Source organism: Rana temporaria, chromosome 5 (genome assembly GCF_905171775.1).
Source record: "Rana temporaria chromosome 5, aRanTem1.1, whole genome shotgun sequence".
Classification (NCBI taxonomy): Eukaryota; Metazoa; Chordata; class Amphibia; order Anura; family Ranidae; genus Rana; species Rana temporaria.
The window spans coordinates 69,934,234-69,961,439 of NC_053493.1; the positions used below are offsets into that span (position 1 = coordinate 69,934,234).

At 43.9% G+C, this 27,206-nt stretch overlaps 1 protein-coding gene across 2 annotated transcripts in view; it reads right to left on the reverse strand.

Annotated features, from left to right (window-relative positions):
- The window catches only part of DYNC2I1 (dynein 2 intermediate chain 1), a 133,511-nt gene that overhangs the window by 68,205 nt on the left and 38,100 nt on the right, over positions 1–27,206 (reverse strand). For both annotated transcript variants that reach the window (XM_040352691.1, XM_040352692.1), the window contains 6 exons: positions 24,258–24,578; positions 22,423–22,488; positions 9,135–9,206; positions 8,827–9,022; positions 6,716–6,812; positions 1,492–1,621 (listed from right to left, as the gene is read on the reverse strand). In XM_040352691.1, the coding sequence (XP_040208625.1) occupies positions 1,492–1,621; positions 6,716–6,812; positions 8,827–9,022; positions 9,135–9,206; positions 22,423–22,488; positions 24,258–24,578 (882 nt within the window). The remainder of the gene's footprint in view (positions 1–1,491; positions 1,622–6,715; positions 6,813–8,826; positions 9,023–9,134; positions 9,207–22,422; positions 22,489–24,257; positions 24,579–27,206) is intronic.

The window sequence follows — 27,206 nt, forward strand, 5'->3', positions numbered from 1 at the left end:
TAGGTGTTTTTTAATGTTGAAATGTTTGCGGCACACAATCTATGTCGGATCAATCCGATTAGTGTGAATGACCGTAAGACATTATACCCTTTTGTATATTTTTAGCCTTAGTGATCAGCTGCCACATAGTTTGATCTAACTTATTTTTGGGAATTATTGCCAGCACCAACACTCAATTGTAGTTGGGATATACACTATTAGGTATAGGATCCCTCATCAAAAATGGCGGATCTGTGTCCACGATCCCCGGAAGTCAAGTCTGGGCGGTCCTATCGACACTGAATGCACATAAATAGTGGCGAGTCAGCACGCCGCTCGTGCCCCTGGAAGATGTCATTCTACTGACGAAACGGCGTAGGGAGGAACGGCGTGCTGACGTCATCATTGTTTGCCCGCGACCATCCGGAAGGAACGAGCGGATTATACAAGCCGGCCGGCTTTTACATTTTTAAATACACGCCAACTTACTATTTTGGACATGTGAGTGCATAAACTTTATTTTTTCAATAAATCGCTGTGTTAGCAGTACTACTCTATGTTTGCCCTTCTTGTCTTCACTCCTGGGTTTAACGCATGAGTGCGTTCTGGCTAAGGACTACCCATTGTTTTCATCTGGTGTGGAAGAACCTAGCTGGGGAACGGAGGTTACCTATCAGTACTACATGCGATTTATTAATTGGTGTTCGGTAAGCAGAAAATTTTACCTAAGGTGGAGGTGCTTCAATCAGCTGTTTTTCACTCATTGTGGATTTTCTTTCCAACACAACTCGGTGCTTATATGAAGATTTGTCACGTTCAATCAACCTCTAGCTGACCACAGCTATATGGACTTTATATATTTCTGTGCACTATTTCACTTTTGTATTTATTAGCACATAAGCACTTTTCTTGTGATGTGTATAATTGTTCACTTTATCAAATGAGACATTACATATTACTTAGATTGTAAGCTCCAAGGAGCAGAGCCCTCTGATTCCTACTGTATTAAAGTGTATTGTATTTGTACTGTCTACCCTCAAGTTGTAAAGCCCTGCGTAAACTGTTGGCGCTATATAAATCCTGTATAATAAAAATAATAAATATTATTAATACATGCCTATTCCTGAGCACTGTAAATAAGTACCTGAGGCCTGACTGGGCTGCCAGAAGTGCTGCAGGTAATGCAGCTATATGCACCCAGCAGGGATACAGTCCTAAAACACCCTGATGGGTGATTTATCAAATTGCCCCCACCCCTCCAGGTATACCACTGACCACAGGATAAAAAGAAAATCCATTGTCCCGCCACGGACAAGAAAGAAATTGCTTTAAGAAATAATTTTCTGTTAGTAGTCAGTTTTAAATAGTGGAGAAAAGTGCTGAAGCAGTGCTGGTAGAATAGTACAACCATAGTTTCCGAAGTGCAAAGCTTTATATTTAGAATGCCAGAATATTCTAGCCCCAAACGCCTATTCATTTTCAAGATGCCGTATTCATTAAAAAATTACACACCTGCTTTGTGTTGCTCTTTCCAAAATTGCGGATGTACATCTCATATTCTTTAACAGGGGCCAGTTCCAACAAAGAGAAAGTGGATGAAAAATCCAAATCAATGAGCCGGAGAATTTCCAAACTTCGTTTCCTAAAAATAGATATATTGCTCATAGAACGTAGTATACTAACGAAAAATACTCCCAGCACACACTCTTTGGGGGAAAAAATAAAACTCTATACATAACTAGACATCTTCACATTAATTTCCCTTGAGAGATCATATTGATAAGCATATATAGTTTGTCACTGAGCTAATGTGAGCAATATTTTGGTTTGTTTCTCTAGGAAAAAAATCAAAATAAATCACAGTACTGTCCAAACCAATCACCAAAAGGAAAAGGCTAGGAAACTATGAGGTTTTTGTTGCCGTCTATGCTCCCATGGAGACATTATCCCTCACTGTGACATTCTGTGTGAAGCAATAATAAAAAATAACAAAAATACCCAGAACACAAACCTTATCTAATGCTTAGTAAATAACCTGGCTTTAACATTTCAAACTCAACCCAATCGTTAAACGTGAATCTGTGCTTTGGCTAGAAAGTGATTGTAAAGCTTAAAATGTTGTTTTAAATGAATTCCCTGCAAGAAGGTGAAAAAAAAATATCAGTGTGTGCGTCGCCCCCTCACCCCCCTTATACTAACCTGAGCCCAATCTCCATCCAGCGCTGTGCCAGTCTGCGGCGACCCTTCTCTTTGCGCTCACAATCTTCGCAGAGAGCAGCGGGAGAAATTGTCTCCCCCTGTTGCACTGCCGATGACAGGGACCCAAAGGACAAGCCCATAACAAAATCAAGGATGGCAGTTCCACAGGCTTATGCCCCGTACACACGATCGGAAATTCCAAAAAGAAAAGTCCGATGTGAGCTTTTGAATGGAAATTCCGACCGTGTGTATGATCCATCGGACTTTTGCTGTTGGAATTCCCGCCAACAAAAGATTGAGAGCTGGTTCTCAAAATTTTGTGACGCAAAAAATTCCTATCGGAAATCCAATTGTCTGTAGCATTTCTGACGTGCAAAATTCCGATGTATGCTCGGAAACATTGAACTTCATTTTCTCAGCTCGTCGTAGTGTTGTACGTCACCGCGTTCTTGGCGGTCAAAAGTTCAGAGAACTTTTGTGTGACCGTATGTATGCAAGCCAAGCTTGAGCGGAATTCCGTCGAAAAAACCAACCAAGATTTTTCCGATGGAAAATCCGGTCATGTGTACGGGGCATAAGGATGCCAGTACCACAGGCTTGCAGAATTTTTTGCAAAGCCTGTAATGGAAGTAAAAGTTGGCACCGGTCCCAGGATTTCCTCTCACCCACAGCTTCAGCAACCTCAATACAGCGCCGACAGTATTTTAGATATGGAGGACACAGCAGCAATCTCTCTAGTACCATTCTGCACAGGAAAGAAGGGACCAAAAGAGCAGCTGCATATTCTCAACAATGCTCAAGTAAGAAGCATTTTGGGGATGAACTATTTGCCACATTACATTGAGGTGGAGAACAAAGACTCCCTTAGCCACTGCACCAACAACTGATAACCCTGTCTCTGAACATCCTGATAACCCTGTCCTGAAATCTATGCCGTTATCCCTACAAAGGGACATCAGCATGGAGCTATGCTCCTCCATTGCCCACATTCACTATAAAATTAAAAGAGTATACTGCGCAGGTCTCAATGTAATATGAAAATTCAATCAAAATTTAATGTATAAGTGAATGGTGAAAAGATAATGAAAACTAAATGCTGCTACAGCTAAAATGTCAGATATTAAATAAAATATAAGCTGTGCTGCATGAAAATTAAAGTGATATGTGACAAAAATTAATGCATCTAAATAATACAATAAATAATAATGCACATAAGTTATCACTTAAATCAATAATAAACGTGAACCTAATAATTAAAGGAGTGATATCAAAAGAAACAAGTCCATAGGTTTTCACTTAAATCAATAATAGGCGTGAACTTAATAATTAAAAGAGTGATATCAAAGAAACAAGTCCATAGAAGTTGAATTAGTCCCAAAAAGGGTCAGAGAAAAGTAGGAGAGTGCAAACTCGTCCATCCGAAGGGAATCGTGCCAACCAGCAAGACAGATGAGATGAGAATAGCCTCCACCACTTATGTCTTAACTGCTTACCGGAACAAATTGATCTTGATAAGGAGCACGGTGCCCCTGGAAGAAGTCAGCATTTTGACGAAACGGCGTAGGGAGGAGCGGCGTGCCGACGTCACCACTGTTCACTTCGCTGCTATCCAGAAGGACGGGCGGATAGTATAGCCGGCCGGCTACAGCAATTTTAAACAAGCGCACTATTTATTCTACCAACATGTGAGTGCATCCTTTTTTACTTTAATAAACAGTCTAGACGTTATTAGACTATGTTAGTGTTTTCCTTTCTGGGTCATCTGCATTGAGGAGATATGTCTGACAACACCAAAGACTGAATGCAAACAAACATAAGGGATCCTAGGAAGTCTTGAGCAGGGCTGCTGGCCACATGCACATACAATCTCCTTATCGAGATCAATTTGTTCCGGTAAGCAGTTAAGACATAAGTGGTGGAGGCTATTCTCATCTGTCTTGCTGGTTGGCACGATTCCCTTCGGATCTGTTCAGCACTTGTTTGGACGAGTTTGCACTCTTCTACTTTTCTCTGAACCTTTTTGGGACTAATTCAACTTATATGGACTTGTTTCTTTAATATCACTCTTTTAATTATTAGGTTCACGCCTATTATTGATTTAAGTGAAAACCTAAGGACTTGTTTCTTTTGAAAACACTCCTTTTATTAATTATTAGGTTCACGTTTATTATTGATTTAAGTGATAACTTATGTGCATTATTATTTATTGTATTATTTAGACCACATTCACTATAGCATGGATCATGTGGAAGAACGTACTGACCATACGGAGGGACAGATGGATAATTATACTAAAGCATTTAATGGTTGATTCTCCTGATAGCCACACAGAGGAGCTCCAGCACCTCGAGTCCCAACTTACTGATTTAGAAGAGGATTCCAAAAATAACATTATTAAACTCAGGGGCATTCCTGAAATCGTCAAAAACAGTGATTTGACATCTTATCTGCAGCAATTTCTTAAACTCCTATCTTGCTCACCTTCAGATCTTATTATAAACCGGGCACAGAGGATCATTAGGACTAAGAATCTTCCCACATCTGTTCCAAGGCATGTCCTTGCTCATATACAATTTTTTTTCATACAGAAGAGCAGCTAATGAGCGCCACCAGGTCTGCTCATTCCCTCCCGGATCCCTACTCCCAATTTCTCTTTTTGCAGATATTCCTCCAGATACAGCAAAACAACACAGAGAATTTGCACCAGTCAGCAAATCTCTGATGTTCGCAACATCCCTTATAGGTGGGGATATCCCACAAGACTTCTGGTAACTAAAAAAAAAAAAACACACACACACACAGCTGATGCCAATACTCAATCTGCTCCAAAAATGAGGTATCACCAGCACTTCAAAACCATGGTCACGCTCCATCCTGGTCAACAGGATGGAGTGCCTAACCTCAGGCAGGAAGCATATCACTTTCCTCCAACCATTTCATATACCGGTACTGCAAATGCAACTCATATAGTAGATCCACACCCTGAAATACTAGTGTGCAAAGCACACTGCTTGTTTTGATTGTTGAATTTATGATTAGGAGTTGGTTTAGTTTGTTTTCTATCCTGTATGGTCAAATGTTTGCATCAACTTGTTGGAAAACTTTATGCAGGTACATTTGTTCATTGCTGGGAACAACGTAGTCTCTTTTTAGTGGTTAATACACTACCCTACATGTACCAAAGATGATGCTTAAAATTACTACTATTATTGTAAAAAGGTTTAAATAGCCCATTTCAATTTCAACTAATGTGGAAAGACTTCCTTTCCCAGCAAGCCAACCTATTCAGTTCCTGTAACGGAATGGCCCGTGACACCCAGAGACTTTTGAAGGATGTGGGGTACTCCTGTGCTAGCTTCACTAATGACTCTTGGGTCTAGGGTCATCCTATGTCCCTTTTGGGCATAGGATGACTGGGAACTGATATCTCGGATTACATGAGATGGGACATTAATGATAATTCATATATTGCAGGATATCTTGAGATATTACAGGTGGTTAATTCTGTCCACAACAGGTCAATAGCAGAATGTCTCAGACTGTTGAGATGCTAATTAAGACTGCCTATTATGGGATGTTTTAAGTGTCATGCTGTGATTGCATTCTGGGTCCATTGTGCTAATTACGTCTGCTTCTAAGGTATTTCATTGTGGATGCTAATGGCACCGTTTTGTGTGAAAAGTCTATTGATGATAAGATGTGGAATGTGACTTGTTAACTGTAGTAATTACCTCCTCTAAATGCGGTGCCAGGATGTCTGTCTGGATGTGGATTGGAGAGTTTCATTGTCCCTGTGATTAACTGTCACATGCTTGTAACTGTATAAAAGACTGAGTTTTACCATTAAAAGTATTCATTCATTTTGGAACCAGAAACAGAGCTGTATGTCTCGTCCTTCTGGGGAATGAAATTGGTCCTGTCGGTTGGATTGTCGGATAAGCTGTCGTGGGGCGATGGAATGGAATATCGTAAACGGTGGTGACCGTTACAGTTCCCAAGAGACACATTTTGCAAATGGAAAAGCTCCGTGAATATGGGCGGCAAGAAACAATTATTTTATGCGTTTCTCAGGATCTACGGGCCGCTTCATCAGGAAGTTGTGGAGTACAATTATGTAATCCATCTCAGCTCCAATTAGTGTCACAAGGTAAAAAACAGAAAGTATATATCACTACTCCCAGTCCCCGGAGGAAAAACAGGGCACTCAGGAAAACCCAAAATCTAAAGGACCGGGTGGGAACACTCGTAAATCTTGATGTAAACGCAAATCTGATAGGGCAAAAAGAGTGCCCTATCCATGAGTGTGCCCAAAATTGGTCCTCAAGGGTTTGAGAGAAGCATAAATACACTGACGCAGACGGGAAGAAACATTACACCATCCCTGTCATTACAAGCATTGCCACACACACACACACACACACCTATAAGTAGGCTGAACGAAGAATAAAAAAAAAAGGGGGGGGGGGGGGGGGAAGATTCCCCCATCCACACAAGTAAGGTGGATGAAGGAATCTTCCCCGCTGTAAGGTACACTTACTTTTGCTTGTTTGCCATTTGGCTGCTAACTTGACGTTGCTTTGCAGATCCAAAATCTATAAATACTCCTCTATGAGCCTTCCTACTGGAATTTAACTCTACAAAAGAGACATAAAAAAAAAGAATAAATAAAAAATACAAAATGATGGTGTGCAAAATACAAAATCAAATAAAAACACAACAAATGGAAATGTATAAGTAACGTTCACACACTCTCTGGTCAAATGTGAAAGTGCTCCATGTAGGGGAGAAGGAGAGCACCCACGCTTGCGTCTGAAGCATTCCAAACCAGCAAGGAAATCTGACAGCAGATTATGCAAGCTAGAAATAGCTAAATTCCTCCCTAGACACAGGGTGTCCTCCCTAGTTGATAGAATGATTTTGGAACTCTTTGGCAAGTCACTCCTTGCCAACAGATGTTCTAATACTTGCGAAGGCACCCGTTCTGCTGTTCTGTAGCTCTACTGTAGGCTGTGCTGGAACGGTGCTGTATCTGCGCCCTGCTGTGTTGCCACTCATATGTGTTTCCACTGCTCTGGGGAATCTGAAATGCTAACATAGTGGTTAATGAATGGAAAAACAGGGGTTGAATAATAGGCTACAGTCATATCTTTAATTGTATCAAAAAGAATAAAAAGAGCCAACATGTAATTAACAGTAAGTGAAATGCTCACGATCATATATTGAAAACATGCTTATCATTGCCTGTGGTGTAAGAGGTGGAATAGACTGCTTTATATGCCGATGGTGCTACATCTTGACTCTGGGAAAATCATCCCAATACCTTCCATCTAAACAGCTTTTTTCTACGTGGAGCAGGTTTAGAGCCCTGGGGCCCAATGTTTGCACTCAGCATTATTGACCCTGTATTTAGCCTATATGCAGGATTTCCACACTGATGTGTAAACTTCACACAGATTATTACGGCTGGATGTTTAAAGTGACTATTTGTTTGTTTTTTGTTTCTCGTTTTTATTATACATTGTATATGGTGATGGTGCACTGGATCGGATATACTGTGTTTCTAAATGAGCAATTTCCGACTACATGTTAGCTCCTTTTATTCTTTTTGATACAATTAAAGATATGCCTTTAGCCTATTATTTAAGCCCTGTTTTGCCAATGATTACCACTTACTTCCTGGGAGGGCTTTACCCTCTGTTAGGAACGATCTGAGTATTTTGTATGCATGTTCGGTTAGTTGGCAAACACCACTTAGGTCATTGGGCATTAACATAATGGCAGATTATCCCCTATATGCTTTTTGAATCCGAAAATGGTTCCTATGCATGCACAAACACACACAATCTACTCAAGGGATTACTGTATAGCACTCTGCCAGTGAAATCACTGCCTATTGGGTACCCCTGAGATCACTCCTCATAGGATCCAGTGCTGAATGGCAAGCTTACAGGCCCTCCTTGCATGCATGATCTGGTTACCATCTCTTGGCCTCTGGGCCGTAGATAACCAATCCAGATGAAGCCATTCCCTTGACCAATAGGGGTGTGAAGATTGGGCTATAGAAATCACTAATGTCCACTGAAAAGAATCTTCAGGGAGAATCACAGGCACGACCATCAATCAAGGACACTACCTAAAAACTGGATGTTTAGCAAAGCTGGGAGGCAATTAAGAAATGATGCTTCAAGACTGAACCCAGGATCCAGCAGATACAAAGCAGCAGTTCTAGTGAGGAACTATGGCCTCGAATACATATGCCAAGCAAATTCTGGTTTTGAAAAAGTATGGGAACTGTGGTTCCCCCAGCACAACCCCTCAAGTCGGGACTGCTGTAATAGTACTTTATGGGGCAACCAAGTATAGGAAGTTTGGACAAAAAGGGAAGGCAGAGGGCAATGGACAAGTTACCAGTATTGCCTCTAGGTTCCTTTAGCTGATCTTTTCCCCATCACTGACTTACAATGTCTTGTTCTGCAGCATGTCTCTGTGTGGAGGCAGCCATCTTGGTAGAGGAAAAACTTTGTTTTCTGCCGTCTATGAGACTCAAGCAGCAAAGTAATAATATTACCAAATCTAACTCCAAATCTCCTGAATCTATCAGTAAGGCAGGAGTAGTTCCAAATGGCATACAAAGCTTGGAAAACATACCTCTAGGTTCTAGGTCCTGATCATGATGGTCATGGACTTTCTGTTGGTGTACAGCTGGGCCTGGAGTTATGTTTTCATTCTCCAGGAGCATGGCCTTTTGAATCTCCTCTAACTCGTTGTTTCTCTGAACTGGTGGCTGCTCTTCTAATGGTGTACTCGCTTCACTGGCCTCTTCAAAATCATCATCATCATAATCCTACAAATCACATAATAAAGATTAACAGTGAAAGACTAATTTGTTTTAGATGCGTTGTTCAGAGCATATACCAATGAGTGGACAGCTATTCTGGTCAATTACATTTACTTACATCAAAATCCTCTTCGTAATTAGTGGAATCATCATATGGTGCATCTGAGCTCTGAATTATCTCTTCAATGTCCTTGAAAAAAATAAATAAAAAACACTTGAAGACAGCAATTAAAAGACAAACATATTCCTATGCGTTCTCCATCAAACGGGAAGTAAATAACTGCTAGTGTGCCAACACTGTGCCCACCTAATACTAATCATGTTATATACATAGTCATGTTGAAAAAATACACAAGACCATCTAGTTCAACAAACAACGACGACAACATTTTGAGTATAGCCTCATATAAAATTCAATAGAAACTCCCTCCTCTGTCCACGGTGGGCGCAACTGACCACTGACCCACTCACCGCAATTGCATTGGGACTTAGTGGGAATAAATCCAATAGAGACCGTGGGTCCCTATTGTATCAATATAGGCGCATATGGGACATCACCACTAAAACATTAACGACCGCTAAACACAACGATTACACCCCTTTATGGCACAATAGATTACTCTCAGAGTTTCTCTTGATCCCTGACACAGAGATATGGTGCGAACATGGAATATATTATTTGCACCACATACTTTCCGATGGCACACTTAAAAACTTTGAGGACCTCCAAAATGAGTTCCTGCTGCCCAATTCTATGCTTTTTAGATTCTTCCAAGTGCGTCACGCAGCCCAAGCTCAGTTTCCCCGACCTTTGCCACAATCCACACCCAATGTTATCATGGCAGTGGTCAAGGGCATGGACCCACGAAAGCTGATCTCCGATTTTTATACCATGCTTCTCACCCCATCATCTACCACGTTAGCTTACAGCCTTAAACCGAGATGGTGGGTCCGATGGAGGATGAGGAGTGGAGTGAAGCACTTGACTCATGCAAGACTGTGTCCCCTAAGCTCTTGGACAGGCTGACCCAGTTATATGTGGTGCATCGGGCATATCTTACCCCCCTAAGAATCGCCCGCTTTAGACAACCGTCTTCTACCTCGTGCACGATGTGTAACCAAGCGACGGGCACATTCTTCCATCTACTTTGGGCATGCCCGGTCCTTCAGGGTCTGTGGAAGCAGATTGTGGACTTCCTCCATGATGACATGGGATCCCCATAGACCTTGGACCCCAAACAATGCTTACTGGGGATATTCCCCGACTCTGAGATAGACAAATTCACTAAAACATTCTTGCATGAAACATTATTTTCTGCTAGAAAAATTATAGCCAGACAGTGGATGAGACCCACTCCTCCCAGCTTCAATGATTGGAAACTAGATGTAAATAACACACTTCCCTACAAAAAGTTTATATACATTAACAGAGGTTGTCCAGAGAAGTACAACAAAATCTGGGATAGATGGCTTGAGTCCGCAGACACATGCACTGAAGGTCCGTAAAACTATAAATCCTTCTAGTGTGCAATTCCATGAATAGAGTGGACATAGGGTTTTCCCACTCACTGATAGTTAGTCCAGTGTTCACGCTGAACAAATTTCTTGATCTGCTGTGCCTATATATGTATAAGCCACATTTCTTTGTTTTATGCATTTCTCCAGTATTGCATTGTAACTTGCAGAACTATGTTCCAAATGTAAATTGTTCAATAAAAACGTTTTTTTTTGAAAAAAAAATAAAAAATAATTCAATAGTAATTGACAAAAAGGTACCATCATCCAAATTTTAATAGAAAAATTAAACCAAGTGAACATATGGTGGCAGTTGCCGATGCTGCCTAACCAATATGCAATCACCTAGAGGGAGGACATACTGGACTATCTCGATCCTGATACACGGACATATAGTATCATAAAAAAATATTTTATTACATATAAAAAACATACATCATACAAAAAAAAAAAAATACCCCACCAGAAAGCAACAAGTTACTAACGGGTGACCCCGTGAAGTTTCTGTTGAGGTGGAGTATAGCAGTTTCCTCTACCGGTATTGCGGACTCAGTCGCTTCTTCAGACGTACAGAGTAAACGCTGCCCACTTGTCCTCTCTTATGATCCAAAAGTGATTAAGTCAACACTAAGTTCACTATATGGACCATTTATGCATTTAGACATGGTGATCATATCCCCCCCTTAAGCTCCTCTTCTCAAGAGAAGCTGTGTTAAGCTGGTTGTTTTGGGCAACATATGACACTCTTGCAGCCCTTGGGCAGTTTAAATGCATCTAAAGATAAAACTTGATTTTTAATATGAACAGAGTAGCAAAGTGTGTTTGCCATCCTTTTCTCACAGAACATCTTCCCTTTTACTTCCTGTCCTATAGACACAATATAAGGGAAGGTTTCCCCTCAGTTTTTGTTCTAGTAACAGTTACATTTACTCAGAAGGAGATATATACAGTATCTCACAAAAATGAGTACACCCCTCACATTTTTGTATATATTTTATTATACTTTTTCATGTGACAACACTGAAGAAATGACACTTTGCTACAATGTAAAGTAGCGAGTGTACAGCTTGTATAACAGTGTACATTTGCTGTCCCCTCAAAATAACTCAACACACAGCCATTAATGTCTAAACAGCTGGCAACAACAGTGAGTATACCCCCAAGTGAAAATTTCAAAATTGGTCCAAAAGTGCCAATATTTTCTGTGGCCACCATTATTTTCCAGCACTGCCTTAATCCTCTTGGGCATGAGTTCCCCAGAGCTTCACAGGTTGCCACTGGAGTCCTCTTCCACTCCTCCATGACAATATCACGGAGCTGGTGGATGTTAGAAACCTTGGGTTCTTCCACCTTCCGATGCCCCACAGATGCTCAATAGGGTTTAGGTCTGGAGACATGATTGACCAGTCCATCAACTTTACCCTCAGCTTCTTTAGCAAGGCAGTGGTTGTCTTGGAGGTGTTTGGGGTCGTAATGTTGGAATACTGCCCTGTGGCCCAGTCTCCGAAGGGAGGGAATCATGATCTGCTTCAGTATCTCACAGTACATGTTGGCATTCATGGTTCCCTCAATGAACTGTAGCTCCCCAGTGCCAGCAGCACTCATGCAGCCCCAGACCATGACATTCCCACCACCATAAAGAGACAGAGATTGCCGCTCCAGGCAGGTCTTGTTGGGCTCAAACCTTCTCAGGAACTGAGGGTGATAGCATTGCACATGGCAAATAAGAACAAAAGATGATCAGGACAGCCGCACTCCAATCCAACGTAACTTTAATGTAAAAAACTGGAAACAGGCACTACAAGTCACAGCAACGGAACCTAGGACAGCTGACGCGTTTCATACTAACTTCAGTGTTTACTCATGGCATAACTCCCACCACCATGCTTGACTGTAGGCAAGAAACACTTGTCTTTGTATTCCTCACCTGGTTCCCGCCCCACACGCTTGACACCATCTAAACCAAATAAGTTTATCTTGGTCTCATCAGACCACAGGACATGGTTCCAGTAATCCATGTCCTTAGTCTGCTTGTCTTCAGCAAACTGTTTCCCGGCTTTTTTGTGCATCATCTTTAGAAGAGGATTCCTTCTGGGAGGACAGCCATGCAGACCAATTTAATGCAGTGTGCAGCGTATGGTCCGAGCACTGACAGGCTGAACCCCCACACTCATTGGAAGTAAAAAGTCATAATAGGTCGATCCCAAAGCCCTGTGAGCAACTCAAGCCACCCATAGATGGATCAAATCTCAGCTGGTTCAGCTGGGACCGGCTGAGATTTAATCCATCAACGGGCAGGCTGGTTGTACCCAAGTCGATCCAATGATCAACTTCGGTACAGGCAACCTGTAGGATTTTTTTATATGCGATTACTGCTGGCTACTATAGTCGCTAGTGGTAATCATTGTGCTCTGCTCGGCAGAACACAATAGTGCTGTGGGAGGGATTCTCTCGTCAGCAATGACAATGTTGATGGGAGAATTGAGTGTTTCAAGGAAAGAAAGAAAATTGCTTAATGTATGGGCTGCTCAATGAATCTGGTTTCACAGACCAAACACAAATGTAACTGAGTGGACTTATTAACTTCATTATAGAAGACAATCCTTCCTGGATAGTATTAGCAGCAGTCAACTGCCTTTACTTTTAGCCTGGAGATGCTGTTTATAAAGCTTGCATGGCACACAGCTTCGATTTCCTTTAGGCGTAACATTTTACAGTATGTGGGTGTTAAAAATGGTTTCCAAGCTCAGAAAAAAAGCTTTCATCTGTTCTCTGCATAAATGTTTCCGCTGCTGTGCACTATAATGGAATCTAAAAATACAGAGAGAGCGAGCACCATGCAAAGTGTAAGAGAAATTGTCAAGACCCGTTTTAAAATTAATTTTGAACAGCAATCAAAGAAACCTGCACTGGATGAACAGTGCTTAACAAGCATGTCTCAGCTCACATAATACACTACAGAATTTGTCAAGCAATTATTTCCAAAGGACAGATGCTCCCGCTTTCAACAAAGTGCGTACATAAACAATATTTTGGTAGCCAGTCCTTTGTTTAAGCTGACATTTACTTTTAGTGAATATTTTAAAAGTGATACTAAAGTCTTGTTTTCTTTTCCCCCTTTAAAAATAATGTTATACTTACCTGCCCTGAGCAGTGGTTTTGCACAGAGCAGCCTAGAACCCCCTCTTCTCGGGTCCCTCGCCAGCACTCCTGACCCCTTCCTCCTGCCAAGTGCCCCCACAGCAAGCAGCTTGCTATGGGGGCACCCGATCTGGGCCGCTGCTCTGTGTGTCCATTCAGACACGGAGCCGTTGCTCGGCCACAGCCACGCTGTCTCCTTATTGGCTGACTGACTTTTATTGACAGCAGCGGGATCCAACCGTGTCGCTGCTGTGTCTCACCCAAATCAAGAGAGAGGGTCCTGATGGCCGAGGCACTCGTGCAACATCGCTGGATAGGGGGCTCAGGTAAGTATTAGGGGGGCTGCTACACACAGAAGGTTTTTTATCCTAATGCATTAAAGTGGATGTAAACCCACCACTCACCCAGTATAAACTAATGGCACAGTATTAATGTATATATATATATATATATATATATATATATATATATATATATATATACATACACACACACACACACACACACACACACACACAAGCCTCCTGCATGTATTCATACCTTGCAAATGTCACCCCCTTCAGCAGTAGGAGCCCCGCAAAACCCTGGAATCGGGGGGTGGGTCCCTTTGCTGTTGTCAAAGACACTCTCCTACTCCTGAGTTTTGGGTAACATCCAGTCAAAACTCAGCAAAGGCACCACATGGTGTGGAGAAGCCAGTCCTGGGTTCTCTCCAAAAAAAAAAAAATCAGATGTCAGTCACAGCAGGGGGGGATGTGGCGACCCAAACTTATCCGTGTGGTTTTTTTTTTTGTTTTTTAGCAAGATAAAAAACAACACAAGAGGGTTGCTCAGAGCTGGATCAACTCTTCATGGCAAGACTGGGCACAAATGACAAAAGACATCCTCTACTGTACCAGGTGGAAGTCTTCATTTAAAAAAAAAAAAAAAAAAAAAAATCAGGTTTACATCCACTTTAATCACTTCAGCCTCAAAAGGTTTTACCCACTTCCTGACCAGGCCATTTTTTGTGATACGGCACTGCGTTGCTTTAACTGACAATTGCGCAGTCGTGCGACGCTGTACCCAAATAAAACCGATATCTTTTTTTTCCCCCATAGAGCTTTCTTTTGGTGGTATTTGATCAACACTGCGATATTTATTTTTTGCGCTATAATACAAAAAAAGGGATTTTTAATACAGCTTACCTGTAAAATCCTTTTCTTGGAGTACATCACGGGACACAGAGCGGCATATTCATTACTATATGGGTTATATGGAGTACCTTCAGGTGTTGACACTGGCAATCTCAAACAGTAAATGCCCCTCCCTATATAACCCCCTCCCATAGGAGGAGTACCTCAGTTTTGTAGCAAGCAGTATGCCTCCCAAAATGGTCCCCAAAAAGAGGGGTGGGAGCTCTGTGTCCCGTGATGTACTCCAAGAAAAGGATTTTACAGGTAAGCTGTATTAAAAATCCCTTTTTCTTTATCGTACATCACGGGACACAGAGCGGCATATTCATTACTATATGGGATGTCCCAAAGCAATGCTCACAATGAGGGGAGGGAGAACATCTCCAAGACAAAAGGATTTAATTTAGAGAAATACTCAAATCATAATAAATCCAACTTAGTTGAGAAAAATAATCTTAAATTTTAAATTTAACTCAAAAAAGAGGAGCCCCCGGAATCCGAGGGTCTCAAACTGCAGCCTGCAGCACTGCCTGCCCAAAGGCTGTATCAGACTTCCTTCTTACGTCCAACTGGTAGAATTTTGTAAACGTGTGGACAGAAGACCAGGTTGCCGCCTTGCAAACTTGAGCCATAGAGATCTGGTGGTGTGCTGCCCAGGAGGCGCCCATGGCCCTAGTAGAATGAGCCTTTAATGATACTGGAGGAGGCAACCCTTTCAAGCCGTAGGCCTGAGTGATTAATTGCTTAATCCACCTAGAAATGGTGGACTTTGCAGCTGCCTGCCCCTTCTTGGGCCCATCCGGTAATATGAACAGCACATCTGTTTTCCGGATCTTCTTTGTAGCTTTAAGATAGGCCTTCATGGCCCTGACGATATCCAAGGTATGCAGCAACCCTTCCTTTCTGGAAGTAGGTTTAGGGAAGAAGGATGGTAATACCAAATCCTGGTTCAAATGAAAACTGGATACAACCTTCGGTAGGAAGGAAGGATGAGGGCGGAGAACGACCCTGTCCTTATGAAAAATAAGATATGGTTCCTTACAGGATAAGGCCGCCAGTTCCGATACTCTTCTTGCGGAAACTATGGCGACCAAAAATACTAACTTTCTTGTCAGTAAAACCAAAGGAATTTCAGCCAACGGCTCAAACGGTTGTTTCTGTAAACTTGACAGAACAAGGTTTAAATCCCACGGGCAAAGCGGGGATTTAACTGGAGGTTTAATACGTAAGACCCCTTGAAGGAAGGTCTTAACCAGCGAGTGGGTGGCCAGCGGCCGCTGAAACCACACTGACAGAGCAGAAATCTGTCCTTTGATTGTGCTTAATGCCAATCCTTTATCCACTCCTAGCTGGAGAAAACTTAATACTCTATCGATGGTAAATTTGCGAGAAAGCCATCGCTTGGACTCACACCAGCCTACATAGGCCTTCCAGACCCTGTAGTAAATCACCCTAGAGACCGGTTTCCTGGCTCTGATTAGGGTAGAGATTACTTTCTGAGACAGACCTCTACCCCTGAGAATCAGGGATTCAGCTTCCAGGCCGTCAAATTTAGATGCCGTAAGGCAGGGTGGAGGATCGGACCTTGCGATAGCAGGTCTGGCCGTAGAGGAAGAGTCCAAGGGTCTCCCACTACCATCCTTAAGATTAGTGAGTACCATGCCCTTCTGGGCCATGCTGGAGCTACCAGGATGACTGGTATGTGCTCCACCCGGATCCTGCGCAGCAGGCGGGGTAGTAACTGGAGCGGGGGAAACGCATAAAGAAGTTTGAACCGATGCCAAGGGCAAACCAACGCATCGGTTCCGCAGGCCATCGGATCCCTTGAGCGGGACATGAACCTGTCTAGCTTCTTGTTGAGTCTCGATGCCATGATATCCACGTCCGGCACTCCCCATCTTTGGCAGAGTGCTTGAAAGATTTGTGGATGCAGAGACCATTCCCCCGGCAAAAGAGTCTGGCGGCTTAAGAAGTCCGCCTGAAAGTTGTCCACTCCTGGAATGAATATTGCCGATATGCAGGGCACATGAGCCTCTGCCCATAGGAGAATCAAGCTCACCTCTCTCTGAGCGGCTTGACTCCTGGTTCCCCCTTGGTGATTTATGTATGCCACGGCCGTGGCATTGTCTGATTGAATTCTCACCGGGAACCCCTGCAATTTTGACGTCCAAGCCCTGAGGGCTAGTCGAGCAGCTCTGAGCTCCAAGATGTTGATGGGCAACTGCTTCTCTGGCGTTGCCCAAGTACCTTGGCGAGTGCAACCATCCAAAATTGCTCCCCAGCCCGTCAGGCTGGCGTCTGTGGTCACTATCTTCCAAGCCACTGGGCTGAAAGACTTCCCCTTCAGTAGATTCTGAGGGTCTAACCACCAACACAGACTTTGTCGGACTCTTGATGAGAGCGGCAACGGGGTATCCAAGGCCTGTGGCCTTCTGCTCCATGCTGACAGGATGGCTGCCTGCAGGATGCGAGTGTGGCTCTGGGCGTATGGTACCGCCTCGAATGTGGCCACCATCTTGCCTAGTAACCTCATACATAGGCGAATAGTCGGTTCCTTCTTGCTTAGAACCAGTAGGATTAATTCCTTGATGGCTTTGACCTTCCTCAGAGGTAGAAACACTCTTTGTTGTTCTGTGTCTAATCTCATGCCGAGATATTCCAACTGCCTTGTGGGCAGGAAAGCTGACTTTTCTCGATTTAGGACCCAGCCGAACTTCTCGAGGTATTGGACCGTGAGGGCCACTGCTCGCTCCAAGCCGGGAGACGAGTGATCTATGACTAGGAGGTCGTCCAGGTATGCTAGGATCGTGACCCCTTGGATCCTTAGATTGGCTAGGATTGGAGCTAGGACCTTCGTGAACACCCGGGGGGCCGTAGCCAACCCGAAGGGAAGCGCCACGAATTGGAAGTGACGCGAAGCCACCATGAAGCGTAGATATTTTTGATGTGGCTGATAAATTGGAAGATGAAGGTAGGCATCCTTTATGTCTATGGACGCCATGAAGTCGTCCTTTTGGAGTGTGGTAGCTGCTGACCGCACGGATTCCATCCGAAATGAGCGGATCTTTAGGTATGTATTTACCATCTTTAGGTCCAAAATTGGCCTGACATCTCCATTGGACTTCGGGATGATGAATAGGTTGGAGTAGAAACCTAGCCCCTGTTCCAGGACTGGTACCTCTACTATTACTTCCTGGGAAAGTAGATGATTTAATGCCGACATTAATGCGGCTCCTTTCTCCGGATCGTTTGGAATCCTCGACTCCTGGAAATGAAGAGGAGGAAACCTTAGGAAATCTAATTTGTAGCCCGTGGCCACGGAAGACCGTACCCACTCGTCGGGAATGCTGGCTTCCCAAACCTCTGAAAAGAGTCGCAGCCTTCCCCCCACCTTCGTGGGTGGGGGCGTCCCTTCATAAGGTCGGCTTGGGGGCTGGTTTTGCTGGTTTGCGAACCCACTGCTTTCTGCCTCTAGCAGCCTGTCCTTGTGATTTGCTGTTGAAGCCGAAGTTTGCTTTCGCAGGAGGCCGTCGATACTGTTTGGCATTAGAGGGCCCCTGCCCAGGGGAGTACTGTCGTTTAAACGCAGGCCCCTGAAACTTCCTCTTAGTTGGCAAGAGAGTACTTTTGCCATTTGAAATGGTTTGAATGTATTTATCTAGGTCTTCTCCGAAGAGTCGTCCTCCATGGAAGGGGAACCCTACCAGGAGCTTCTTGCATGGGGGCTCGGCCTCCCAGCTTTTTAACCATAAGAGTCTTCTCATATGGATAAGGGATAACGATAAACGTGACGCTTGCTGGATAGAATCCTTAATTGCGTCTACTGTAAAACATATGGCCCTAGGGACATCCGAAAATTCTTCTGCCTGCTGGGCAGGAATAAGTTTAAGCATCTGCTTAACTTGATCCGATAATGCTTGAGCAACCCCAATCGCAGCCACGGCTGGCTGTACTACTGCCCCTGCAGTAGTGAAGGAGTTCTTAAGTAGTGCTTCCAAGCGTTTATCAACTGGATCCTTGAATACCTGTATGTTTTCTACAGGGCATGTTAATGATTTGTTAATACATGAGATGGCTGCGTCCACTGTAGGAGTAGCCCATTTCTTGGAAAATTTATCTTCCATAGGATATAGGGCAGAGAATCTTTTAGGTGGTAAGAAGATTTTATCTGGCTTGTTCCAATCTTGGAACAAAACTCCCTCTAGTAGAGGGTGGATCGGAAATACTGCATTGCTTTGAGGCGCCCTCAGTGAGCCCAAAGCTGAAACCGTAGATACCTGGAGATCTGGTACTGGCAAGTTGAATGCATTATGGACCAAGTCCGTTAAGGCTTGAATCCACCAGCTCTCCCCTTGGGAGACTGCTCCAGACTCCTCTGTATCCGGATCTTCGATCCCTGAACCTACTTGGTCCTTGTCCAAGAGGTCGTCCAATTCCCATGAGGAAAGGACCTCCTCTTCTGAGGGTCCGCGCTCGGGCGACGGAGATCTAATCCGTTTACTGCCCCGCATAGCTGTGGCTATCATTTTTCCCATTCTTTTCTCCATCTCTCTTAAAGAGGTGAGTAATACCTTGTCCGTGACCATCTTAGGGTTGGACTGACCCGCGCCAGCTCCAGCCCCAGATCCCGATGGCCCCAAGGCTCCCTGTGGGGAAAGCAGCGGCATAACTTTGTCCGAGACCTCAGACTCTCTGGGGGAATCCCCACCTCTTGTACCCTCTGACCCGGATGCCATGGTACAATACCGAGGTACACCTGCTACCTATTGGTATTTGGAACTATAAAAGTTAATTGCCCAAACACCTGTTTGGGGGATAAAAAAATGCTTCCTCTCCCCTAGATGACTTTTCTTTTTTTTTTTTTCTTTTTTGTTTCAAATCCAGGAAAGAAAAAACATTCTGTCCCCCTGAGTAGTATTGCAAAGAAAAACTATGAGATGGAAAAGAACAGCCTATTTCTAGGCTTGAAAAACAGTCTTCTGAAGACTGCAATATCCTTTCTGGCCACTGTGTGTCCTCGGCGCCCCGTGCTGCCGCTCTGGTCTTTCTTCCCCAGTTCCAAAGTATTGAATGGAACAAACAAGGAAGGGCCGCCCCTTCCTTAAGCCACTGACCCGCCCTTCCCCCCCCCAGCAATCTCAAACAGGAAATGCCCCTCCCGACAGGGGGGGGGGGTTTGGGAGGAAGGGACCTCTCTGCTCCAGCAAACTGCAGCCTGCAGCCTGGAACCACGAGGAGGTCAGCGTTTTGCCTGCTTTGCAGGCTCTGAGGAGGAAGACTGAATGGAGCATCGCCTGGAGGCTTGCAGGTAAGCACAGCTCTCTGACACACACATATACTTTCATATCACACAGGCCCCACTCAATGCTTTTCCAACACTACAAGGGAGGTCACATCTTATGGGGAATAATACATATAGAGCCATCCTATCTTTATGATATGTGACTAGTTTGCCAGATGCAGTGCATAACTTTAGGCATGTCCCCTGTGACCCCCCAGAAAAAAACCTGCTAAGAACCAAGTTCCGCAAGTTTTCCCCTCACTTACCTGCTCCATGCCGCAGGACTTTGCCAAGCAAGAGGCCCAATCTTCCCCCATCTCCGTGGGGATGTCTAGACCTTCAGGCCCTGGGTTCCTATGAAGGATCCACTGTCCTGGGCCCATATAGCACCCTGGCAACAGAAAACATTAGGCACCCAAAGGTTTCTAAGTTCTGGGCCCAGGGTCCAGCTCTCTAAAAAGAAAAGCATTATGGGCTATACCCCAAGGGTTTGGGGTCCGGTTACTGACCACTTTAGCGCTGAGGCTTTTTTGGACAGAACCGGTAGCTCACCTAATCCCAAGGATGCGGAGGCAAGCTAAACCATGACTAACACCTAAGACACTGGCGTAAAAACTGAGGTACTCCTCCTATGGGAGGGGGTTATATAGGGAGGGGCATTTCCTGTTTGAGATTGCCAGTGTCAACACCTGAAGGTACTCCATATAACCCATATAGTAATGAATATGCCGCTCTGTGTCCCGTGATGTACGATAAAGAAAAAAGACCGACAGATAAAAAAAATAAAAAATTCTTCATCAATTTAGGCCAATATGTATTCTGCTACATATGTTTGGTAAAAAAAATCCCAATAAGTGTATTTTGATTGGTTTGCGCAAAAGTTATAGAGTCTACAAAACTACGGGATAAATTTAGGGACTTTCATTTTATTTTTTTCTTATTTTGTTTACTAGTAATGGTGGCAACCTGCGATTTTTTGCGGGACTGGGACATTGCGGCGGACAAATCTGACCACAAGTGACACTTTTTGGTGACCAGTGACACCAATATAGTGATCAGTGCTATAAAAATACACTGATCACTGTATAAATGACAAAGAAGGGGTTAACACTAGGGGGCAATCAAGGGCTTAAGGGCCAGTTCACATCAGATGAAGTTCAGTTTTTTTCTGCACCAATACAGTCAGGTCTGGTCAGTTTCTGACCAGGAACTGACTGCACTGGTGCGAACTAGAGCCATTGGAATACATGAAAAACACTGTGCATGCATTTTTAGTAAAGTAAACAAGCACACAGAACTGAACGTAACTGCGTCTGGTTTAAACTAGCACTAAATGTGTTCCCTGGGAGGTGTTTCTTAAGCTCCGTACACAGGATACGATTGTTGGCCAACCGAGTGTGATTTTTGTCAAAAGGGCGTGTGCCAGGATCTTGTCTTGCATACCAATGGTACACAATTGCCGTGGCACAAACACAAACATAGTGACGTAGTACGAGGAATTTTAGCTCTGGAGCGCCACCCTTTGGGACCCTTCTGCTAATTTTGTGCTTGGCGAGCATTGATTTCGAGTATGCGTGTTTGTACTTTCGACTTGTGTGATGGATTCGTGTACTGACCATCAGAAAATCTGACGAAAAACTGTTGTCCACCGAAAATGTACAGCACGTCATCCAACATTTAATGGCGGATAGTTGGACAATTGTAAAAAGGAGCGTACCAACGGTAAGATTTTAGGACAACAGTCTGTCAACTGGCAATCACCTGCCAACAATCGTATCGTGTGTGCGAGGCTTAACTGTGAGGGGAGTGGATTCAATAGAGAAAGCGAGATCGTGATTCAGCTTAGCTGAAACACAATCTCTCTTTTCCTCCCTGACAGAGCAGCAGTGTGCCAATGTTTACATCGGCACACTGCTGTTCCATCTTTCCTGTGAACGATCGGCGGGTCACTGATTGGCTTCCAATGTGTCCAATCCCAGCAGGGGCGGCGCACGCGCCGCCTAAACTGCATGTATGAAATCACATACAGGTACATAATTTTGCGCGCAAGGGCCGCCCTGCTGCAGTAAATGTACATGGGGCGGTCCGTAAGCGGTTAAGATCAAAAAAAAATTCTGCCTTTAACAAGCACTTTAACTTTACATTAACGGCCTCATAACGTTCTAGGAGAAAAAAAAAAAAAAAGAAAAGAAACATGTCTCTGTACTTTGGATAAGTGACTTTCTGAGAGTTTGCAATGCAGGCTAAAGTCACCTTTACACCAAAGAGTGTCACGTCCATGCTGTCGCAATTACCTTCTCATTATCACTTCCTTGCTTTGGATTGGATTCAATGGAGCGTTTGTGACGTACTCGCTTTTCCTAGAAGATAAACAAAAAAAACACTACTTAGACTGAGGACACTGCAAAGAAGAATGATGTTCTGCTACCCATAGTGGCCAGATTTCTGCTTTAAAGGATAAGTTCACCTTTACAAAAGAAAAAAATAATTACGTTTGTTTTTTTGGCAGGACAGGCAGATTGTAGGTATATTGGCACGGTCCTGCAAACTGTCTGTGTGAAGATCCCCCACTCGCAGGGGGGTGCGGAGGCTGGTGTATCTGTAGCATGTTACATGGTACATGGTAAACCCTCAATATGGGTATAACATGTTACAAAAGGTGAACTTATCCTTTGACATTGCGCCACTTGCAGCAAAAGAAGACAGTCTGCACTTATCATGATTGCAATTCACTTCAGCTTCCAATGAAATTTTTTTATTATTTTACATATTTTTTATTATGGAAGCATTTACTACATTTTCAACAAGGGATATTTTAAAATTAAGCTTATTTATATAAAATGTCACACTATTACTACAAGCTGCATATATTTTTTTTAGACAAAAGCTTGGATTAATGCAAGCATACACGTGCCACACCCGTGGGACTGCCAGGGAGCAAAAAAAAAAAAAAAGATGTAGTACTGTGTTACCCTGAAAAAAAAAAAACCTACCCCAAAAATAAGACCTAGTGTCGTTTTCCTGGAGGGATGCAAAATAAGCCCTAGCCTGAAAATAAGCCCTAGTTTGAGGTGCTTGTTTACTCATATAATCCTCTGATACGGCAGTGTGCATCAGGTGCCTTTGGTACAGAGCGGCGCTCAGCTGATCTCCCCGCTGGTCTCCTCTTCTCCCGGCTGTCGGCGGGGGATCTCTGTCCCCCCTTCCTCTACAGAGCTTTGGCGGGTCATGGAAGGTACAGTGGTCTTAGTGCAGAGCCTCATCAATCAACATGTCACACTGTGTGCATACCGATACTCCTGTCTCCACAAGGTATTTACTTAAACTCAATCTTCACGTGATCCATACAGACTTAAGCACTGAAATGTTACAGATCTTTCTTTCGTTACATTACGGTGTGCTCTCTTTCCCACTCCGAGAGCTGCGAAGGGGGGGTGGGGTCTCCCGCTGGTAGCTGGGAGAGGTGGAGGACAGCAGAGCTGAGGTGTTTGGCACCAGTGAATTGCATTGTGTATTGTGTGCTACTGTAACAGGATTTGGGCATTTTACAAGCATTTTAACTTTGTTCAAACTGAGGTTTCCTGACAGGCAGGGAGAGGAGAAACAGCATGCTATAAGACCTACCCCGGAAATAAGCCCTACTGGGTCTTTTGTTGCCAAAATCAATATAAGAGCCGGGTTTATTTTCAGAGGAAAACGGTAGTTACTGCTACTACAATGATTGCCTCTGTCTTTCGGGTCCCTTCTGCAAAGTAACAGGGGTTTGCTTGCTCAGCATGGGTGCCATTTACAAAACACACTGCATTGTTCTCAATGAATGTAAGGCGTTCTCTGATTGGATAAGATGGAGAGGCAGTGATGTCATGATCTCCACCTCATCCAATCTGTGAACGCCTTGCATTCACTGAGAAAAATCTACCAGCAGTGACTACTACAGCGATTCTCAGCTGCCACAGTGGCCCCACAGGTATGGCATATGCATACTTACATTGGTCCAAGCTGGGCAAAATTTAACTATTCAACAAAACCCATACCTGGAATTGAGCTGTAAGAAGGAATTAACACGTGAATATATTGCAGCCTATTGTTACAAAAACGTTATAATATTATAATATCTGGCACGTTGTACCTCATTATCTGTAGTCTTCTTTTCACGTTCTTTATGCTCGCTCTTTTCTCTGGGTCTTCTTTCTCTGTCTTCCTTCTGTGAATGCCTCTCCTTAGAATGCTTCTCTTTCCTCCTGTCCACATTTTGCACAGAGTCGTCAGCAAACCTCACCTCTGTGCTACCTCGTACCTCCTTTTCACGCTTGGTATGATGCCTTTTATCACCATCAGGATCTTTGCTGTGTTTTCGATCTCCACTCCTCCTTTCCCTCTCACGATCTCCACCAATTAAATCTTCTTGCTGCTTCAGGTTTCTGATATCTCGATCTTTGTATTCTTCATTCTAGAAAACAGACATTTCATATTATAAATACAGGGCTCAAAATTTCAAGTCTTGAGCTACTAGCCAGGCCTCAAGGGTTACTCGCCACCAGTTGCCCCACCTACCCAACCGCTACCCTGCCCCACCCCTAATCACCCTCATGAATTATCTCATGAAATGACAAAATGTTTTAGGCAGAATTAAGTTATAAAAATAAATATTAACAATTTTATCAGTGCCCATCAATGCAGCCTCACCTGTGCCCATCAATGCAGCCTCACCTGTATCCAACAATGCAACCTACCTGTGTCCATCAATGCCACTTCACCTGTGCAGGGGAAAAGAGGAGAGGAAGAGGATTGCTGGCCGGAGTCTCAGAGAGCGGGGAACATCGATGTAACAACTTTCATTTGAATTGCACTCGCCGTCACATACAGCCCTGACTACTGGCCCACGTACTTTGATACACATCACACGTCCCGGGGGTTGGACAGGTGTTCTGTCTATCAAAGTACCCAGGTCCGGAGGCGGGGCTGTATGTGACGGCGAGTGCTGGGAACACTCAGAAATTCAAATGAAAGCTGTTACAGCAATGTTCCCCGCTCTGGCTGGCTCTCTGTTTGCCTCGGCTCCCATTCAACCCAGCCTGCCAGTGGTGCATGCCCACTCATCCGCTCCCAGGCAGCCCATGCTTGCCAGCCATTATTTTCCACTCGCAAATTGCGAGTGGAAAATTTGAGGGCTGATAAATGCATGTACATTTAAACATTAAACAGTGCTTTGTCTATGCAAGTTCACTTTAAACCCTCTTCCCAGCAACATATACTCCCTTACCTTTCCTTAATTTCCCCACCACCTCCTTCAGTTAATGGAAAAAGAAGCAGAAGCCATGTAGGTTATAGAAAATGTAAATCCAATATTTCATATTCTGGATATGTGCCTGCTGTACCATGTAATTGAATGAAAAAGTATCCGGTGGTCCTTGTATTGCTTCTTTTGTGTGAAATCCCTGGTGTTCCTGCCAGTCCCTCTGCTCTTCTTTAAAAAACTGACCACACTTGGCAGGAGAATACATCATAGTCTAGATGTGCTAAGGACTCAGCCTGCCCTCCTCCAATGATCAGACTTGTCCTGACACACCCCACACACACACACACACACACACACACACACACACACACACAGCCATTCCCTTGGAAGATCAGTGTACTTCTGTTTCTCCTCTCCCACAACAGAGATTATATGATCACTTTTAAAAAACTTTATGACTATGGACTTTCTCCATAAAATACAGTGCTAGGCGACTGGCACAGCATTGATTAAAGCACATGCTCCTCAATAACCAAAAGGCAATTGTTTTAAACCTGCTAACTGGTTTGTGGGAAATAAAGGAAAGGTGAGTATCTGCTGCTGGGGAGGGGGGATAAATCTAACCCTGAGGCATCTATGAGGGCAGTCATGGTTGTCACACACACTGGGCTTCAAACATGTCTGCATTCGTTGATCTCCATTACGTGTTGGATTGATGGGACTAGTACAATAAAACACAAGAAAGAAAAAGTTTATTTGAGTTCTCTTTTAAAGGTTACAGGATATGACAAAAAGACTACATATCTGGCAAAATGAACAGGTATTTCCTGTACCTGCTGATAGCTAAACTCACAATTTGAATCCCACTGACCACTAACATGAATTTTACATGCAATGCTCCAGCTTTCTGTCCCCTTCCCCCTGCTGCTTTATACACACACACACACACACACACACACACACACAATGTTCTGGCTCTCACTTACCATATTTCCCAGCGTATAAGACGACCTTTTGTACTCAAAAAATGCCTCAACTTGGGGGTCGTCTTATACGCCGGTACCTGGCTCAGTCAGACTGCGGGCGACGATTATTCAAAAGACGCGCATCCTCCTCGTGTTGTTCCGTGATAGGCGGAACACCAATTTTCCCAGCAGAGCCTCTGTTCAGTGTTCCCCCCTATCACGGATGCCTTCTCATCCTCGGACGAGAGGACATCCGTGATAGGCGGAACACAATACAGGCTCTGCTGGGAAAATGAGTGTTCCGCCTATCACGGAACAGCACGAGGAGGAGGCGCGGCTTTTGAATAATGGACACCGCAGTCTGACTGACTCTGCATACAGGATAATGTAGAGAGATCGTCTAGGTATGCAATGGCACAGTGACGTAGGCAATGGCACATTGAGGCATGTAATGGCACAGTAAAGCATGTAATGGCACAGTGAGGCATGTAATGGCACAGTGAGGCATGTAATGGCACAGTGAGATTAAAAAAAAAAAAAAAAAAAGCCTGTTTCTGTCAGCGTTTGTTCCTGTCAGCGGTTGTTCTGGCTACCCCTCAGCTTCCAGACAGACTAGTAGGAAGGGGGTTGTCTTATACAGCGAGTATATCCCAGAACCAAATTTTTTGCTGGAAAATTAGGGGGTCGTCTTATACGCCGGCAAATACGGTACTTGCTGCCTTACACAGACTCATCATTGGATCTCACCTCCTTATCCAGCCATGTGCTCAAGCTCTGTGCTCCCTCACACAGTCTGATCAGTGCTGCCATTGGAAGTGCCCTCCTTCACCTCCCACTCTCTGCACTACTCCCAGCATCTCCCCGAGTTCACAGG